Raw genomic sequence first — 21,799 nt, 5'->3', positions numbered from 1 at the left:
AAGACACATACATATCGAATGAACAGAACGTTTTGGAAACATACTGGCACACCACATAAACTTTTAAAAATATCTGTTGCAAGTTGACAGTATAACATAACTTTTTAAAATAAAAACAAGAAGGTTTTCAGAAACTGAAAGAATATGATCTTTAATGTGGGTAAGGAGTATTTTCTATAATCAGTATGGGGAAGCTTATCATATTTCACTTTCACAAAGTCTAAATTCCTCAAAACTATTTCATCAATATGATTATCAGAATAGAAGAAGTGTTTAAAAAATTGAAACTTTTAAATTTGTCTTTATTTAACAAACTAACATACTGTTGACTATGTGCCAGGCACTATTTGGCACTTAAAAATACTCATTTACTCACCTGATGTATTTTCCAAACTGAAATATGAAATAAAAGGAGCCACTAATAGCTATCTTTTTTTTTTTTTAAACTTGAAGATCAAATTATAATGCCAGCATCAAATCTTCATATTCTCTGATTAGTCTGGAGACTCAATGGAAAGTTATACCACTCTGTAGCAATATTAAGAATGACTAATTTCTGTGTTGGCATTCTTTCACTTTTAACAAAGAAAATCAGTATTTCTCACAATTGATGCTCAGCTAAACAGAATAAATGAAGAAGTACCTTTCATTAACTTTTTTTTTTTACTTTATACCTAAAGTTAAAATTTTAACTTGATCTATGATATCTACTAATAATTTTGCCTAAAATATTCATATAAAGTTGAGTTGTAGGTTCTTGAAGAAAATACTAATTATATAGGTTTGGGAGAAAAAAAAAAAAAAATCCTGTAGATAAGCAACATTTACCTGCTTTGTCTTGAACCGCAACTGTTCCTTTCCCCACAACTGTTGTCATGGGCTGCGGGAGAACTGTGGCAACCGAAGTGGTAGCTGCTTCTCTGACAATTCCAGAATTCTGAGCTCCTCCACTGGTACTGCTCACATTAACAGCTCGTTTGTTCACTGCCACGGACTTATTTGAACTGCCTTTATTTAAACTTGACTGAAATGTAATGGAACAGTGAAAAGCTCAGGTTACTAATGTCCCATACTATACATTAATATTTTATAATTCTCCTATTAGATTAAAAAATATATATTGTTTCCCTTACAAATCTTTGCTGATGGATCTGAGAGTTTCCCTCTAAACCAAAAAATATATTTTTTAATATTTTAGAAGAGAGAGAAATAGGAGAATTAAGTACAAAAAACAGTTTCAAAACTAAGCATTAATCTGACTTCATACCAAAATACTCATATAAAAATAATTAGGAAACAAAACTAAAATGTATTCAATGAACAATATATAACCTATATATTCAAAGGCTACATTTCTCTAGTAAAATCAAAAATGCTAAAAATATATCTCACCTTAGAAAGAGCAGTGGAGTACTGAAATGCTATACATTGCACAGATGTCTTGTGAGCACTGATGGTTTTTACTGGTGATTTCAACATCCTTAAGTCATACTGATATATTTTCCCACGGGAAGATCCAATAGCCAAAGTAGCTCCATCAGGCATGAAATCTACCGCAGTTAGAGGGGCGTCGGCCACTAAAGTTTTTACTAGTCTTTGGAAAAAAGAACAAAGTATATGTAGATGTATGATTGTATACAGGTACATAAGCTTGTATGACACCTAACTGTATACCAAAACCAAAGTCATTTAGAGCTGGGCAAATAACATGCACAACCCAGAACTGTAAATTTTGACTTGGATATATTTCTAATAAAATGGCATGCAGAAGAACTGCTGGATGCCCTAACCTATTTTTCTACTCACTTCCAAGAGGTACATTTCTACACCTTTTAGAAGCAGCACCGATTTCTCTGAGTAATTGTTGTTAGTTTGACAGTGACTATGACATAGTTCCTTGGTGTTATTCCACCTGCGTGTTCCTCCGCAAACAAGTGCTCTAGCCTCAGGGTTGAGGCGGCTCTAAGTATCCCGCTCCATTTTGGCTCCAAGTATCCCATTCCATTTATTGACCCATGTAGGCCTCCAGAGAACAGTGACCTTTCACAGGGGAGCAGCTGCTACTGTGTTCTTAGTTGTGCATCTCTTGACTGAGAAACTAAGAAGAACAGAATCCAGCTGGCTTGATTCTCTGAGGAAGCTAATATAGAAGTACAGATACTAATCCGGCAAAGCTGAGCTCTTTGCTGGTGTCTGACTTAAGGGAGGAATGGCTTTCTGACTCTTAAGGTTCTCAGTAATTTATTTCAAAGAGAAAAAAAGAAAATAAGCAACAGTAAAAACTCTAGCATTATAACAAGGACTGACAGCAGAACCTTTCCTAATGGTAACATTTCCATCTTCTTCCACGTGAACTTTAGCTATTGTTGGGCATCTCGAATTCAACCACAGCACTCTTGTGGCTCTGTTTCACCTAAACGCACATACCTAGATCTATAAGATCTATAAGGCACAGTGGGGCCAGATGCTTAGAAGAGTATGTACCCTTAGTTCTAAATCAAGTAGCCCTGGTGGTGGAACAGTTAAGCACTCAGCTACTAAAAGGCTGGCAATTCAAACCTACCCAGCTGCTCCACAGGATAAAGACCTGCTAATTTGCTTCCGTAGAGATTACAGCATAGAAAACTTCTGGGGGCACTTCTACTCTGTTAGATGAGGCCACTATTAGCTGGAATCAACTCAACGGCACCCAACAGCAACAGCTCTAAATCAGTGGTTCTCAACTGGGGGCAATTTTGCCCCCCAGGGGACATCTGGCAATGTTTGGAGAAAGTTAGGTTGTCAAAACTGGGTATGATGCTACTGGTATCTAGTGGGTAGGGGCCAGAGATACTGCTGAATATCCTATAGCACCTAGCATAGCCCCCTACAGCAAAGAATGACCCAACCCAAAGTGTCAATAGTTTAGAAACCCTGCTCTAGGTAATGAATTAATTTTAAAGCAAATCAGTGATATTGCTTTAAAAATATATCCATTCAGGAAGGACAACGCACAATACAGGGGAAGTCAGTACAACTGGACAAATCCAAAAGCTAATAAGTTTCCTGAATACAACCAAACACTTCAAGGGACAGAGTAGCAAGGGTGGGGGCCTGGGGACCATGGTTTCAGGGGACTTCTAGGTCAATTGGCATAATAAAGTATATTAAGAAAACGTTCTCCATCCCACTTTGGTGAGTGGTGTCTGGGGTCTTAAAAGCTAGCAAGCAGCCATCAAAGATACATCAATTGGTCTCAACCCACCTGGAGCAAAGGAGAATGAAGAACACCAAAGACACAAGGAAAATATGAGCCCAGGAGAAAGAAAGGGCCACATAAACCAGAGACTCCATCAGCCTGGGACCAGAAGAACTAGATGGTGCCTGGCTACCACTGATGATGGCCCTGACAGGGAACACAAGAGAGAATCCCTGATAGAGCAGGAGAAAAGTGGGATGCAGACCTCAAATTCTAGTAAAAAGACCACACTTAATAGTCTGACTGAGACTAGAGGGACCCCAGAAGTCATGGCCCCCGGACTCTCTGTTAGCCCAAACTAAAACCATTCTCGAAGCCAACTCTTCAGACAAAGATTAGACGGGACTATAAACATAAAATGATACTGGTGAGGATTGTGCTTCTTAGCTGAAGTAGACACTTGAGACTATATGGGGAGCTCCTGTCTGGAGGCGAGATGAGAAGGCAGAGGGGGACAGGAGCTGGTTGGATGGACATGGGAAATACAGGGTGGAGAGAGGGAGTGTGCTGTAACAACGTAGGGAGAGTAGGGTCACATAACAATGGGTGTATAAGTTTTTGTATGAGAAACTGACTTGAATTGTAAACTTTCACTTAATGCACAATATAAAAATATATATATACACATACCCATTTAGTTGTATTTTGAAAAAGAATTATACTAAGCTAAGTAATTTAATTATGCATGCTAAAATAAAGATGTGAAATCATTACCATGCTATCCTTATTGTTCATGATCCAGAAGTACCCTAAAGAATACTCACCAGTCCCCCAACACACACCTATTTTTTCTGCACGAGAAGAAAGAGAAAATTCTATCTCAATAGATGTATCAGGTGCGTAAACTTTAGCTCTCCTGGACACTAATTGGAGGTCTATACAAATCACAAATATGTCTGCTAAAGAGATAATAATTATTTGTTTTTAAAATAAGAAATGAGCACATAACACTTACTTCTTACTTGAAGTGTCATAAAGAATGATTCTTTTATCCAGTCCTATGGTTACAAACAGCAATTCATTGACAGGAGAAAAACAGATCCCTGAAGCTGGAGCTTTATGTGTACTTTCGAAGTTATGGTATGGGCTCTGACTGTTCACATCCCAAAGAGTTACTATCCCATTATCCGAAACACTTCCCAATAGCGATTTCTTAAACAAGGAGTACTTCAAGTGTCGAACAGACTATAAAAAAATAAAGTCCATGTAATTGTAAGCATTCGTAAGGACGTTTTATCTAAACTACATAAATAACAGCCAACCACCAACCATACTATTCACATGTGGTTTAGAACACTCTCTGATTTATAGAGCAACAGGTTTCAATCATGACTACCATAATGTCATTTTTAGTAGGTTATAAGATGACCTTAAGACTCACCAGTACTGTATTAAATGAATATTCATCATGATTTTATTATTTTGGAGCTACCTCAATCTCCTCCCTTTTCAAGAAAAAATACATCAAGATTACCTACATTAATGCAATGGAGTTAGAACTTCCATCGTAAATAAAAGGCCCAATCACAGACAAATCACTAACAAGAGTAAGGGAACAGTGGGTGGGAATAAGCAACAATATTTCCTATCTGTTGTCTATACATACTTTAGATTTTGGGGTATATTTGTTTGAACTTGAGCATCTGATGTGCTGGCAATTCAACACCTGGACTGGGAGTACACTGTACACTGTATTTATACAAAATAAACCACAGTATCAACCTGGACTGGGAGTACACTGTATCCACCGTTCTCTCAAAAGTGTCAGCCTGAGGGCAATGCTGACCTTTCTCTAAACACTCATCTCTGGGGACAGTGGAGACATTTCACTGTTTTAGTGTAAAAAAAAGAGGAAAAAAAAAATCTCTAGTTTCTGCTGGATCAGAATAAACACAGGCCAATTTGAGTGAAGAGTTTTGAATTTAACTACTTTTATAAAAACGCTGCTTTCAAATTTGTGTTATTATCGTTTACTGTGCTGAGAAATTAAGTATTTTACATGTAAGCTAATTTTTTCTCCTGCAAATGGGTGGCAATATAAATACAGAAATTGATGTTAAGAAGAATCTGCAAGTGTGGGAACCTCATGTAAGACACCTTTGAATAGTTAATTTATAGTTCTGCATCAAGCAATGAATCAGGGTCTAGGAGGTAGATATTAACTTTAGATATAAGTCCCAGATAAAAATGCCAAAGAACAAAAGTCATCTTTGAGGGTTTTTTGTTTGTTCCATCTAGTTTAATTTATCACACTGTAAAAGGTTTTGAGCCCCAGCTTTTAGATATCAAAAAACCATATCCTACTTTCTTCTGAGGTCTTTCAAAATAATATATATTTGCACCCAACAATAAAAAAATGTTTAAGAGTAACACAAAATAAATTCTGTCTAAGGAAGCAAAAGGAATATTATCAGGCACCTAAAAAAAAAAAAAAAATTTCTTTTTTTTTTTAAGTAAGGAGGAGCCCTGGCAGCGCAAATGCTAACCCAAAGGTCCTCAGTACCATCCCACTAGCTGCTGCAAGATAAAAGATCTGGCAATCTGCTCCCATAATGATTTAGCCTAGGAAACCCCATGGGGCGGTTCTCTTTTGACTTATAGAGTCACTGTGAGTTGGAATCCAACTCGACGGCACATAATAACCACCAACATCTAAGTAAGGTAAGATAATTACAGTGGCCATCCATTAAATCTGGCTCATTTTCATACAGCTAAAGTATAAAGAGAAAATGTCAGTTTACATAGTTTTCATTTTTGCTGAGAAAAAGTATATTCATTTGAATAGACAAATCTTTCTTCTGGTTTACACTCATGAAAAAAATAATAAACTATATGGATCCTGATTATATAAAAGACACAGAATTCCTGAGTGAATTATAATTAATGTTTAAATTATAGTCATATACAAACCTATCAAAACATAAGGCAAAACTTTATAATAGATTTCTACAACACTTTAAGAGTTCATACAGTTATGGTTCTTTCATATGATATAAATTTGTGTTGAATGCACAGACGTTAAAAAAAATAATCAAAAAAAAAAAAAAAAAAACAACTAACATCATAAAATCAGGGACCGGGTGGATTTTCAAAGTTCATTAAGTTCAACCTCTTAGCCACAGCAAGAATTTGTCTAAAACATCCTTAAAAAGTAGTTATACAGATTTTGACTGAATATAGCAGGGAACAAGGAAGTTACTACTTTATAAAACAGAACTTTATAAATAGTTAAAAATGCATGTCTGGATTAACTCAAAACCTAACTTCCATATATTGCTTCAAATTCTTTGGACCTATATGGCAACCCAGTTTAAAAAAAAAAAAAAGGCTAAAGATAACCATGAATATTCCTCTCTGATAAAACAAGCTTAACTTTCTGTGACTCGGGTAAACTAAATTCTCCAACTCTCAGTGTTCTCATCTACAAAACAGAAAATACTGTTTGCTTGTTAAGATTATTTTGAGGATTAAGTAGTATTTGTGCACAAGCCAGGAACATAGTAGCTGCCACCACTATTCTCACAGGTTTGTAACTCTTCCAATCATCATTGGTTATGTGCTCATTTGTCCATCTTTCATACATATCTAAAAAACAAAATAACCTCAAGTAGCCACCTGACCTTGTTAAATGCCTTCCCTTTATCTCCTTGATATTAACAGAATGTCATTTCTGAACTTCCTAAAACCAAAACCAAACCCATTGCCATCCAATCGATTCCAACTCATAGTGACCCTATAGGAGAGAGAAGAACTGCCCCATAGAGTTTCCAAGGAGCAGGGTGGATTCCAACTGCCAACCTTTTGGTCAGCAGCTGAGCTCTCACATCAACAACTCTTTAGAATATCATAAAGACATTATCCAATGATCCTGGATAACGTTTTAAGTATTAATCGACTAAATTATACTAAAAATAAGTAATTTATGTTGGTATCAGCAGCACTTAACTTATTAAGTCCCTATTTTGTCCCAGATTCAAGCTATTTCCAAGGAAAAAAATACAGTTGAGAAGCTTATGAAAATAAGAAAAATCCCAGCACTATAATCAGTAAAGCTATTTTTTCTTACATTACTATTGTGCAAGAATATGTGTGTTTATGGAGGGAGTTGTTTCTAGGTATAAAAAATATACATGCCCAGTACAGATCAGGGGAGGATGGTACAGGATCAGGCAGCCTTTCGTTCTGTTACACATAAGGTGGCTATGAGTTGGAACCAACTGAGGGCACCTGATAGACCACGGACTGGCACGTGTTTTCTTAAAGGGCCAGACAGCAAGTATTTTAGGCTGCTGTACTACAAAAACAGTTATAGACAATTCATAAACAAATAAGTATGGCTGTATTTTAATAAAACTTTATTTCCAAAGCAGGTGGCAAGTCAATGGGTCATAGTTTGCATTCACTTACTACAGATACTTGGGGAGAAAAAAATCATAAGGAAGAAGAAAAAAATCACCCATAATCTTCCCACCTAGAGAAATGCAAGTTACTACTTTGGGGGATAACCTTTAGGTATTTTTCTGTGGGTGTATGTGTGCATTCATAGGGTAAAAAACTGAAAACCTGAGATCATACTTCATTATAATAAACAGCCATGCCATTAATATTTCCTACTACATGATTTTAATAGCTGGATAATACACAAATGCATGAGAATATCAATTTATCTAAATAATCTCCTAATGCCAGAAATTTAGGTTATTTCCCATTTCCGAGTACCCTGATTATGATTATTTTTAAAAATGACTATCAGGAAAGAATCTGCATTTCACTGTTGTTTATGCTTTAAAGGTTTATGGCTGAGAAATACTAAGTGGCTATTCATCTTCCTTCCTTTGTGAATTGCCCATTAATTTACTTTGCCTGTTTTCTATTGGGCTATTACTATCTTTTATTTCTAACTTGCAACTGCCCTTTGTATAATAAGGACATTAATGCTCTCATAGATTAAAAGTATTTTTCCCATTTCCCTCATTTTATGGTTAAGTCTTGTTTTTTGTCAGTTTTTCATTTTTATGTACTTTACTTGGATCCACAAACAATGCCCATAGAAGCTGCCGTCAAGCTGACTTACTGCACTGGACAAATCTGCAACAGACTTCTTTAAAGTGTTAAAAAGCAAAGATGTCCCTTTGAGGACTAATGTGCACCTGACCTAAGCCATCATATTTTCAATCACCACATATGCATGTGAAAGCCGGACAATGAATAAGGAAGACCAAAGAATTGATGCATTTGAATTATGGTGCTGGCAAAGAACGCTGATTATACCATGGACTGCCAGGAGAAGGAACACATATGTCTTGAAAGAGGTAGAGGCAGAATGCTCCTTAGAAGCGATGGTGGCAAGATTTCATCTTACTTACTCTGGCCATGTTATCAGGAGGGACCAGTCCCTGGAGAAGGCATCATGCTTCATAAAGTAGAGGATCAGTGAAAAAGAGGAAAACCCTCAACAAGATGGACTGACACAGAGGCTGCAACGATGGGCTCAAACATAGCAATGATTGTGAGGGTGGCACAGAACTGGGCAGTGTTTTTTTCTGTTGTACACAGGGTTACTATGAGTCAGAACCAACTCAACAGCACCTAACAACTTTACTAAACTTGTCCTCAATGACTTATGACTTTGTTCTTACGTTCAGAAAAGCTTTTCCTTTCCAGGGATAAAATGAATGTACATTCATATTTTCTTATAGTCTTGTAATGTCCCTTAGGATATACCGTAGAATATATCTAATACCCCTTTGACTCCATCTCCTCCCTCCTCTTGATTTCTATATCTTATTCCAAGCACTAATCATCTCTCACTTGAACTGCTATCTAATTATCCTCTTCACTGGGAGACAATTCCTGAAAGCTCGTGTCTGGTTTCCTCCAGATTTCACCCATGTTCCTTTTCCCTTTGCTGATTTTGCTTTGTATTCTTTCACTGTAATAAATCACAGCCCTGAGTATGACTACATGCTGTGTCCTGTGGGTTCTCCTAGTGAATCATCAAACCTGGTCTGTGGATCTCCGACATGGTGTGTATGTGTGTATTTATAGACAGTAAGCTATATAAGCAAAACCAAAATCCCATGGACAATATTTACAATGAATCTAGATGATGAGGTATGTCCCTAAGCCCCAACATAGACACGAGTAGAACAAACAATAACAGGTACAAATCCATCATGGCATTAGTGTCCCTGTAAGAGAAAGCACAGGAAAACAACAGAGTCTGAGACAGATTTGAGAACAAGGGAACTTCAGAACAGTCAGAAGGTATTCACAGGCAATCATAGTGGGCAATTTCAGAACATCAGCCAAAACCAAGAAAACCTACTACAACAGTGGGTCTGTGCAAGAGGTCTTAGCCCCCATGAACTCCCCAAACTGATCCACCAGGGTGCCTCCCTTCCAGGTCAGGACCCTATACCAAGGAGACACTGCCGGGAGTGGAAGCAAACCTCAACAGGAAAGGAGCAACAGAACAGAAGGAAAGAGAAGGTCTACAAAGAAATGAGGGAGTGAAGTAGCCAGGGAACTTCAGAAAGCAAGTCATCATTTTTTAAGACTACCCGAAAACAACAGAAGAGGGAGCTTTGTGAAGTTAGAAAAGTAACTCTGGAGGCCATCTCTGTCTAGAGATAAATTTTACAGATAAATTCCATACAAAGTTATTATGAGAACAAAAAGAAAAAACAAGAAGCAAAACCGGCATCCCTATTGACAATGAAACACACCAGAAAGACTTTCCCAACAGATGATCAAAAAGATAGTAAGATGATACAAGGCATGAAAAAGCAACATAAATCAGAATTATAAAACTCATAAATGAGATGTCAGATCTTAAGAAAGAATTAGAAATAAAAAAGCTTTTTCAGAAATGAAGGCTCATTTAGAAGTAATACAAGAATAGGCACAACAGATAATGCCTTAAAGATAGCTAAAAAGGAGAATTTTTTTTTTTAATCAAAAAAGTAAAAACAATTTGACAGATAGTGAAAAACCATAGAAGGTAAGCAAAGAAGATTCAACAAAGAAAACCAAAGATGGGGGAAAAATACCAAAAAACTGTATTTCAAAAACACTTTCCTGAAATACAAAAGATCTGAAACTACATATTGAATGAACATACCATGTCTATGAGAATAGCAATCCAATATGACAAACACTAAGACACAGTCTAGGAAAATTACTGGACTTCAAAGAAAAAAGTCTGGGAATCTAGAGAAAGAGAGCAAGTGACTTATAAGGGAAAAAAAGTAGATCATCACCAAATATTTGAGACCAAAGAAAACAGTAACACATTTAAGCTCCTCAAGGGGAAAAAAAAAAAAAATGTGAGCCTTCTACAGGGTTACAATGAAAGAGAATTCACAACCTCAAAGGAAAACCAAAAGCATAAGACATATACTTACGAAAACAATACTAAAATACGGTGCTCATTTCAATTATAAGAAATTGGAAAGAACTTAAAACAATAAAAGAATGTTTAGGTAAACTGGCAATTGAAGAGCAAAATACTCTGCAATCACTAAAAATTACAGTTATGAGGACTAATTATATGAAAAATACCTAGGATATAAAACTAACAAGAGAAAGGCATAAAACAAGATTGGATAAGCAGGGTTACAAAAGGAAGACAGAGCCAAACACAACACTGTTAAGAAAAACATCCTCCAAATTACTCCCCATTAAAGAAAATCTGGAAGAGAAAAACAAGAGAAAAATTACCCTTTAAGACGTAATATATAAAGATACAGGTTACTACTTTATTTTGTACCTACATGTCAATTATAATGTTGTTCAAGAGCATAATATGGGCGGCTAGGCAAGTATGGAGCCCTGGTGGCACAGTGGTTAAGAGCTCAGGCTGCTAACCAAAAGACTGGCAGCTTGAATCCACCAGCCACTCCTTGGAAACCCTATGCAGCAGTTCTACTCTGTCCTGTAGGGTCGCTATAAGTCAGAATCAATTCAACAGCAACGGGTTTTCATTTTTTTGGGTAGGCTAGTATACATAAATACTAAGAAAATATGTTGAGAGAATCCAGGACATGTTATCATGCAAACATTTTACACCAATGTTTTTGTGGTTTTCTATGTACATAAAAGAGACCAACCACTACTGTAAATATAAAGCTTTGTAGTCAAACTTTTTGAGTGTCAAAATTTGGGTATAATCATAACTGGTCAACGAAGTAGACCAAATGAAGAATTAAACTCATTCTTAATAAAATAATGTTTTAAATGTAATTAATAATTATTTACATTTACCAGATGTCTGTTCCAAGCAGACTTTTTAGTATTTACAAAATCTATTCATAAAACATCAAAAGTTTCACTTAAGTAAATGTACTTAACATATACTGAAATGTTATATTTAAAATTTCACAGAAAATCTGTTAAAGATAATTTTTTTAAATCTAAGGAATCAATAAAATATGGTATCACAATGGTTAAGCACTTGGCTGCTAACTGAAAGATCTGTGGTCAAACTCACCATCTGCTCCACGGAAGAAAAAACTGGTGATCTTCTTCTGTAAAGATTACAGCCTAGAAAACCCTATAGGGCAGTTCTACTCTGTCCTATAGGGTTGCTATGGGTCGGAATCAACTTGACGGCATACAACAACATTTTTAACCACTTTGTAGAAGGCTGCATTTTTGAGAAAGGCAACACAGGTTAACCTAATTGTGAGCCTAAGCTGCTAAACTTGCCAAACAGTGACATGCAATTATAATTTAAGAAGTCTGTCAGCCTGGCTGTTCTGTAGAAGCTCTTTTCCCTCTGCATAAAGACACTGTGATCCACAAAAAACTAATAGCTTCAATCCAGCTCAGACATTTCAAAGTAAGATTCTAAATATATTCAGGCAATCTCATTTCTGATATGAAATGAAGTACAATGCAGATTCACTGAGACACCATGGTTTTGTCACTTTTGCTAAGAAACCAATTCGATCATTGTTAAAGATTTCAAACTCTTGATTGTTCTTAGAAACAAAACTAGAAAAAAATTAATTTAATCATTAGATGTGCCCTACCTACAATTTTTCTCAATAACCCAAATCCTATTTAGAGTAAAACTCATCAACATAGAAACTGGGCCGGGTAAGTGTGTTTGAATTCAATTATGCCAATCCTACTTTTTGACAGATTTGAAATTTTTATGAAATTTTTTTAAATTTAAAAAACAAATCTTTAATATATTTGAAACCTTAAGCAAATTTTAAAAAATCTTAACAAACATTAAAAAAAAAAAAGAGTACTCAAGCAGCAATTCTAGGCTTTTGGTCAACAACAGATAAATTAAGCCATAACTAAATCATTTACAGGGGGGAAAAACACTCCAAAGACTTAAATTACACTCTCTGTAAAAGGAAAACATAAGTATGCAGAAACATGAAAACTGTGACTTTCCTAAGAAAACTAGGACTGCATCCTTACAAACACAAAGGTATTTCCCCTCCATTCATTCTGTTTTAATGGTACAGCTTATTAGAGAAAAACAGAATACAGTATACAAAAAACATATAACCATTTTACCAAGAAAAGGAAAAAAAAACACACTCCAGTTCAATTTCTTAACCTTCTTTAATGTTGTCCTTATTTACGTTCGTCTCAAACAGAAAATATGATTACCGAAAAGTTGTTGCTGTTAGGTGCCGTCGAGTCAATTTCGACTCACAGTGACCCCACAGAGTTTTCAAAGCTATGATCTTTATGAAAGCAGATTGCCAGATATTTCTCTCCTGAAGCCACTGGGTGGATGCTGGGTGGGTTCAAACTGCCAACTTTTCAGTTAGCAGCCAAGCACTTAATCATTGCACCAACAGGGCTCCTCAAAGTTAATTTACAACTGGCAAATGAATGGGGGTTTGGAAGGATTGAGTTAAACCTAAAGAAGTTCAAACCAATTGGGAGAAGTAAATCACAATAGGTGTTTTAATGTATTGATATGATTATTCATTAAAAGCTCTCACAGCTGTTAACATTCGCTGATCTTTAACCAAATGTCAGGCACTAAGCTAAACACATTCAGCATCTCATTTAATCCTTAAGGAAAAACTCATTGAAAGGATCTTATCATTCTCATTTGATGGATAAGAAAAAGGAAGCTTCAGAGTTAGCAACTTACCCACATTCACACAGCTAGCTAAGCGCTTTACCCTATACCAAAAAAACCTAACTTGCTGCGGAAGAGTCGATTTCGACTCACAACAACTCCACAGGACAGAGTAGGACTTCCAGGGAGCGCCTGGTGGATTTGAACTGCTGGCCTTTTGGTTAGCAGCCAAGCTCTTAACCACTGTGCCACCTGGGCTCCACTTTACCCCTACTGCTCTCCAAATAAATGCGGGGGTTATTATGTAAATTATACCAGAAGATCCTATAAATATGCACTCTGCCCAAGCAAGAGGCAGCACATACATGTAGATCCCAGTTTCTGGTACATATGACACTGGACAAGAGATAAGCCTTGAGTATTACTATTTCCCTAAAACTACAAGACAAATTTATACAGTTTTGCTATGCAAAGTATCAGTGAAAGTCTTTGAAAATCAATAATATAGCAATCAGTTATGGAGAATTTTAAAAGATTTTTTTTTAATGTGAGGAAGACATAAGAATAACAATGCAAGATTTCCAGAAGTTTAGGTGTGCACTGAAGGCATTGGGGTAAAACGAAGGTCTAGGAACTGACAGACTACCAACTGAGATGTTTCAACAGATGCAATGCTAGAAGCACTCACTTGTTTATGCCAAGAAATGTAGAAGACAGCTACCCAGCCAACCAACTCAAAGTAGAGTCAACCTTAATGGCATAGATGGAATAACACTTTTGAGACTTTCATTTGCTGATGTGGCATGGCTCAAAATGAGAAGAAACAGCTGCAAACATCCATTAATGACTGAAACCTGGAATGTACGAAGTATGAACCCAGGAAAATTGGATATTATCAAAAATGAAATGGCACATTTAAAGATCAACATCCCAGGCCATTCTGAATTGGAAAATCACAAGGTCTGCTATACTGGGAATGACAAATTGAAAAGAAATGGTGTCACATTCATTGTCAAAAAGAACATTTCAAAATCTATCCTGAAGTACAATGCTATCAAAGAGATAGGATAATATCCATATGCCATTGAGGAAGACCAGTTAATACGACTATTAATTCGAATTTACACACCAACCACTAACACCAAAGAAGAAACTGAAGGTTTTTACCAACTTCTGCAGTCTGAAATTGATCAAACATGCAATGAAGATGCATTGATAATTACTGGAGATTGAACTGCAAAAGAAGAAAACAAAGAAAGAACCGTAGTTGGAAAATATGGCCTTGGTGATAGAAATGGTGCCAGAGATTGTATGATAGAATTTTGCAAGACCAATGGCTTCTTCACTGCAAATATTTTTTTTCAACAACATAAACGAGGACTATACACGTAGACCTCGCCAGATGGAATACACAAGAATAAAATTAACTATAACTGTGGAAAGTGACAATGGAGAAGCTCAATATCATCACTTAGAACAAGGCCAGGGCCTACTGCAGAACAGACCACCAACTACTCATTTACGAGTTCAAATGGAAGCTGAAGAAAATTTAAACAAGTACATGAGAGCCAGAATACGACCCTGAGTATATCCCACGTGAATGCAGAGATCACCTCAAGAATAGATTTCACGCATTGAACACTAATGACCGAACACCAGACAAGTTGGGGGATGGCATCAAGGATATTTATCATATGTGAAAAAAGCAAAAGGTCATTAAAATGAAAGGAAAGAAAGAAAGGACCAAAATAAATGTCAGAACAGACTCTAAAACTTGTCTTGAATGTAGAATGGCTAAAGGGAATGGAAGAGTGATCACGTAAAAAAGACTTGAACAGAAGATTTCAAAGGGCAGCTCAAGAAGACAAAGTATTGAAATATCCAAAGACCTGGAGTTGGAAAACCAAAAAGGAAGAACACCTTCAGCATTTCTAAGCTGAAAAAACTGAAGGAAAAATTCAAGCCTCAAGTTGCAATACTGAAAGATTCTATGAGCAAAATACTGAACAATGCAGGACACATCAAAAGAAGATGGAAGGAAAACACAGTCACTGTACCAAAGAGAACTGGTTGACATTCAACCATTTCAAGAGATAGCATATGATCAAGAACCAATGGTACTGAAGGAAGAAGTCCAAGCTGCACTGAAGGTATTGGGGAAAAACAAGCCTCTAGGAACTGACAGAATACCAACTGAGATGTTTCCACACATGTAATGCCGGAAGCGCTCACTTGTCTATGAAAAGAAATGTGGAAGACAGCTACCTGGCCAACCAACTGAAAGGAGATCCGTATTTGTGCCCGTTGCAAAGGAAGGTGATCAAAAAGAATGTAGAAATTACCAAACAATATCATTAATATCATGCACAAGTAAAATTTTGTTGAAGATCATTCAAAAGCAGTTGCAGGGAACTGCCAGAAATTCAAGCCAGACTCAGAAGAGGGCACAGAATGAATAATATCATTGCTGATGTCAGATGGATCTTGGCTGAAAGCAGAGAATATCAGAAAGATGTTTAACTGTGTTTTACTGACTATACAGAGGCATTCAACTCTGTGGATCGGAAGAAACTACAGATAACATCGCAAAGAATCAGAATTTCAGAATATTTAACTGTGCATACTTTAAATCAGAAAAGGTGTGTGTCAAGGTTGTACTCTTTCACCATACTTATTCAATATCAAGGCTGTATCCTTTCACCATACTTACTTAACCTGTATGCTGAGCAAATAATCCAAGAAGCTGGATTATATGAAGAACAACACAGCATCAGGACTAGAAGAAGACTCATTAACAACCTGTGATATGCAGATGACACAATCTTGCTTGCTGGAAGTGAAGATTTGAACCACTTACTGAAGAAGATCAAAGACTACAGCCTTCAGTACTGATTACTCCCCAACATAAAGAAAACAAAAATCCTCACAACTGAATCAATAAACATCATGATAAATGGAGAAAAGGTTGAAGTTGTCAAGGATTTCATATTACTTGGATTCACAATCAATGCCTATGGAAGCAGAAGTCAAGAAATCAAATGACATATTGTATTGGAAATATGCTGCAGAAGACCTCTTTAAACTGTTAAAAAGCAAGAATGTCACTTTGAAGACTAAGTGCGCCTGACCCAAGTCATGATATTTTCAATCCCATCATATGCATGCATTAGCTGGACAACGAACCAGGAAGACCGAAGAAGAATTGATGCCTTTGAATTATGGTGTTGGCAAAGAACGCTGAATATACCATGGACTGCTACAGCAAAATGCTCTTTAGAAGCAAGGATGGAGAGATTTCATCTCATTTACATGTCAGGAGGGATCAGTCCCTGGAGAAGGACATCACGCTTGGTAAAGTAGAGGTCAGTGAAAAAGAGGAAGATCCTCAAAAAGACGGACTGACACAGTGGCTGCAACAATGAGTTCAAACACAGCTATGATTATGAGGATGGGGCAGGACCGAGCACTAGGTCTTTCTACCACTGAGCTGCTACGGGAGTTTAAAGAGCCAGTCTTTTAGTTAGCAGACAAGTGCTTAATTGTTGCACCACCAGGGTTCCTTTGCCTACCCTCCAACAATCCAGTGCCATTGAGTCGATTCTGACTCATAGAAGGCCCAGCAATTCCACTCCTAGGTGTTTACTTAAGAGAAATGAAAACACATGTCAACAAAAGACTCATAAAAATAATCACAGTAGCTTTATTCATAATAGCTAGAAAACTGGGAACAACCGAAATGTCCATCAACCTCCGTAGCGATTAAGTGTAGAACACTACACAGTATTACAACAGTGTGAACTACTATTTCATGCAACAAAGTGAATGAACTTAAGACATAATGATGACTAAAACAAACTAGCTATGTATGATTCTTTAAAAGAAATATGGGGTATTGACTGGAAAGGGTAGGAGGGAATCTTCCTGTATGCTGGAAATGTTCTATATCTTAACCTCGGCCGTAGTTACATGGGTGTATGTATACATAAAAATTCATCAAAGTGTACACTTAAGATATAAATACTTTATTAAATATAAGTTACACTTAACTTCAAAAAAATCTTTTACACGTTAGGCCTAGACCTATAACTAAACTCAATGTTTTAAGAAATATCCCTCATGTTTGATTTCAATTAGAAAACTCTACCAAGATATAAAAATTGAAGCATAAGATCACACGATAGCATCTGATCTAATTTTTAGAAACCCTGGTAGCATAGTGATTAAGAGCTACGGCTGCTAACCAAAAGATCAACAGTTTGAATCCACCAGGTGCTCCTTAGAAACTCCATGGGGCAGTTCTACTCTGTCCTATGGAGTCACCATGAATCCAAACTGATTCAACAGCAATGGGTTTGACCTAATTTTTATGTTACTGAAAATTCACCTTGGAATTTATCATAATTCTAATAAACAAAAAAAATTACTTTTTCCTTAAAAGGTTAGCTATAAACACTAGATATGATTTTTTCACAATAGTTCTAAAGTCTGTAGGCTTAGACTTAATGTCTCCATTATCAAAATACAAATAAAGTAAAAAGAGAACCTACAGACTGGAAGAAATTTTTGGCTACAACATATTCAACAAGGGTCTAATTTCTAAAATTTATAGAAAACTTCAACACCTCAACAATAAAAAGACAAAAAATTCAATTTAAAAATGTGCAAAGGATATGAACAGGCACTTCATCAAAGAAGACATTCAGGCAGCTAACAAACATATGAAGAAATGCTTACAATCATTAGCCATTAACCAAACTAAAAAAAACCAAACCAGTTGCCTTCGAGGCAATTCCGACTCATAGCAACCCTATATAGGACTGAGCAGAACTGCCGCATAGGATTTCCAAGGAGCGGATGGTGGATTTGAACTGTCAACCTTTTGCTTAATTGACAAATGCTTAACTGCTGCATCACAGGGCTCCATTAAACTAAAAAAAAATAGAGAGACGCAAATCAAAACTACAATAAGATACCACCTCACCCCAACGTTACTGGCATAAATCAGAAAATAGCCAATGCTGGTGAGATTGTAGGGAGCCTAGAACTCTTTCAACACTGCTGATGGGAATGTAAAATGATATGGCACTTCCTTAAAAAGCTAGAAATAGAAATACCATATGATCCAGCAATCCCACTCTTAGGAATATATCCTAGAGAAATAAGAGCCGTCATAGGAATAGACGTATGCACAACCATGTTCACTGCAGCATTATTCACAACAACAAAAAGATGGACACAACCTAAGTGCCCATCAACAGATAAATGGATAAACAAACTGTGGTATATACACACAATGGAATACTTTGGAAAAATAAAGAATAGTGAGGAATCCGCAAAATATCTCACGACGTCAATGAATTTGAAGGACATTATGCTGAGTGAAATAAGGACAAATAGTGTATGAGACCAGCATTATAAAGTAACAACAAAAGATTTGCACACAGAAAAAAAAGGAAAAAAAAAATGTTTTTTGGTGGTCACAGGGGGTGGGAGGGGAGGGGGAAGGGAAGGAAAATTACCAAATAGATAGAGGATGTGTTAATATTGGTGAAGGGAAAGGCAATACACAATATGGGAGAAGTCAACACAACATGACCGATGCCGAGAGAGAACACTGAGAGGAATACAAGAATACAGGACAACTATGGTAACTACTATAGCACAGACAATCATGCAACAATAGTATTAACAAACGATAATTTACAAATGGATACATAGGTAGATAGATAATGCCAAGAGGTATGGGAGGGTGTAAGGGAGCACACCCACTGGCAGACACAGGTTTGGTGGTGGGTATTTCTACATGTATGACTGTAGATGCTCCTCATATATTAGTATAGACAAAAAAGACACAGGGATTCTTCTTATAACCATTGCCACTGTGTTGATTACGACTCATAGCGACCCTATAGGACAAAGTAGAATTATCCCACAGTGTTTCCAAGGAGAGGCTGGTGGATTCGAACTGTTGACCTTTTGGTTAGCAACTGTAGCTCTTAACCACTACACCACCAGGGCTCCACATTCTGACATAACCAAATGCTTCAGGGGATGAAGTTCCAAGGCTCAAAGGCAAAGGACCATAGACTTGGGGGACATCTACGTCAACTGACACAACATAGTTCATAAAGTCAATGTTCTGCATCCTACTTTGGAGAGAAGCATCCGGGGCCTTAAAAGCTTACGAGTGGCCATCTAAGATACGACTACTGGTCTCTCCATCCATAGCCGACGAGAGTGAAAAAGACTCAAAGACCCAAGGAAGCAATTAGTCCAAAGGATTAATGGACCACATGAACTGCAGCCTACACGACCCCAAGACCAGAAGAACTAGATAGGACCTGGCTACTATCACTACCTACTGATATGACTGGGATCACAACAGAGGGTCCTCAACAGAGTGGGAGAAAAAATGTGGAACAAAAAATCAAATTCACAAAAAAGGCCAGACTTATTGGTCTGACAGAGATTGCAGGAATCCCCAAGACTATTGCCCTAAGACACCCTTCTGATTTGGAGCTGAAGCCATTCCTGGAGATCACCTTCCAGCCAAACAACAGACAAGCTCATAAAATAATAACACCCGAGAGGAATATGCTCCTTAGAACTATCAATTAATTATACAAGACCAAAAGGGAAACATTTGCCCAAAAGTAAAGATGAAAAGGCAAGAAGGTAACAGGGAACCCAGGGCAGAAATTGGGAGAGTGCTAACACACTGTGGGGAATAAAACCAAGAACACGATACACTTTATGTACAAACTATTGAGTGGGAATCTAATTTGCTCTGTAAACTTTCACCTGATGCACTCACACACACACAAAATACACGCACAAAGGACACAAAAGGAAGCCCCAAAACAAAATTTTCTGACTTTCTGACAATATCAAAACATTATAAAGCTCATCTCTGGCAAATTTCATCGATAAAATACAACAGTGAGATTGCTTATAAGGCCTTTTTTATAGTTCAAGTATTCTATGATTCTGACACTGAACAAATCAAAACCTCTGATTAGTTTCCTAAATGCCTTCCAAAATAAAAGTAAAATTTCAGTTTGGCATTCAAAGTCCTACACCACTATGTTCATGCTCACCTTTCCCAACTTCTCTCACATTGGTCCCTATATAAAACCCATGTACTTTCCTTTCTCCTTGTTTTTGTTCATATGATTTCCTCCAAATAAAATACCCTTTTCCAAAGTTCTGTATTAGCCTATTAAAATCTTTGTGATCTCGAAACGGATTCATCCATTCATATACTTATTAGGCATCTATTCCACGTAAGGCACTAAGCAGGACAATAGGCTAAAAACAAAGAAACAAAACATGGTTCCAACTATAATGTAGACATTTAAAGAATTAACCCTAACACAAGTTTAAAAAAAAAAAAAAAACCCACTGCTGTGGAGTCACTTCCATCTCAGGGTGACTTCACGTGTGTCAGAGTACAGCTGTGCCCCATAGGGCTTCCAGTGGTACAGTTTTCAGAAGTAGATCACGAAGACTCTTCCAAGCTGCCTCTGGGTGGATTCACACCTCCAATCTTTCATTAGCAGCTGAGAGCATTAACCATTTGTACCACCCAACAACTCCTAATACAAGTCAGCATCAAATAAATCATAAATAGAGGCCAGTTTATACTGTGGCAATAAAAATGAAAAAAATCAATTATCTTGGACCCAGCTGAAATCTTCCCTCCAATTTTCCCTATTTTATTCCTAATCAGATACTCTTCTCATTTCTGTTCTGAATCACCTTTAAGACTTTTTTATGTATGTTATATAAAAATACGTAACGTATTTATGTTATCTCCCATAATGCTAGAGTATCTGTTTTATTCTAATTCATATAAAGCTCGAGATAAGTCCTTTTTACTATACATTTTAATAGTCATTAAATTTTCTATAAATACTATTGAAATAATTATTTTAAAAACTGCTTTCCAAAAATAAAGGTCTCCCATGTTTTCTCCTGTGATGGTCAGAGTGATTACACACAGAGCTCAGAGTGATTACACGCAGAGCTCAGAGTGATTACAGTAAAAGGTAAGGATTAAAAGAAGTTGCACTTCACTGGACATTTCTGTGGAGAATTTCATGGAAAGTAAGCCAAGAATCAGGTATCTTAAGAAACTGATTTTATTCTTTTAAGACTTTTCAATAGAATAAGTTTTATTAAGAAAAAAATGACTGATTTTCTTTCATTAAATGTTTCCCTAAATAGTCCTGCATTAACCTGAAATATATAAGTAAGCTTTGATACATTATCATATACTCAAGCAAATAAAAAATTACCCTGTGCCCAAACACACTCAATTATCTCATGTCCACCAAACAGAGCACTTCTAAACATAAGCATCTCTCTCGTAGCTAACACAGTTTGAGCTATACAACACTTCTGTAACAGAAGTAACATAGAAAGATTAATATCCAAGTTTAGGCTTAATCTATTACCAGTTTTAAGGAGGATGTGACTATTCAACGGCATAAATGAACTCAAGT

General features: G+C 36.6%; 1 protein-coding gene across 2 annotated transcripts in view; it reads right to left on the bottom strand.

Annotated features, from left to right (window-relative positions):
- The window catches only part of NEDD1 (NEDD1 gamma-tubulin ring complex targeting factor), a 56,739-nt gene that overhangs the window by 17,238 nt on the left and 17,702 nt on the right, over positions 1-21,799 (bottom strand). For both annotated transcript variants that reach the window (XM_049884124.1, XM_049884125.1), the window contains 3 exons: positions 4,194-4,423; positions 1,393-1,594; positions 829-1,024 (listed from right to left, as the gene is read on the bottom strand). In XM_049884124.1, the coding sequence (XP_049740081.1) occupies positions 829-1,024; positions 1,393-1,594; positions 4,194-4,423 (628 nt within the window). The remainder of the gene's footprint in view (positions 1-828; positions 1,025-1,392; positions 1,595-4,193; positions 4,424-21,799) is intronic.

This window comes from Elephas maximus, chromosome 4 (genome assembly GCF_024166365.1).
Source record: "Elephas maximus indicus isolate mEleMax1 chromosome 4, mEleMax1 primary haplotype, whole genome shotgun sequence".
Taxonomy (NCBI): Eukaryota; Metazoa; Chordata; class Mammalia; order Proboscidea; family Elephantidae; genus Elephas; species Elephas maximus.
Note: the sequence above shows the minus strand (reverse complement) of the source record. Positions and strands in the feature narration are given on the sequence as shown.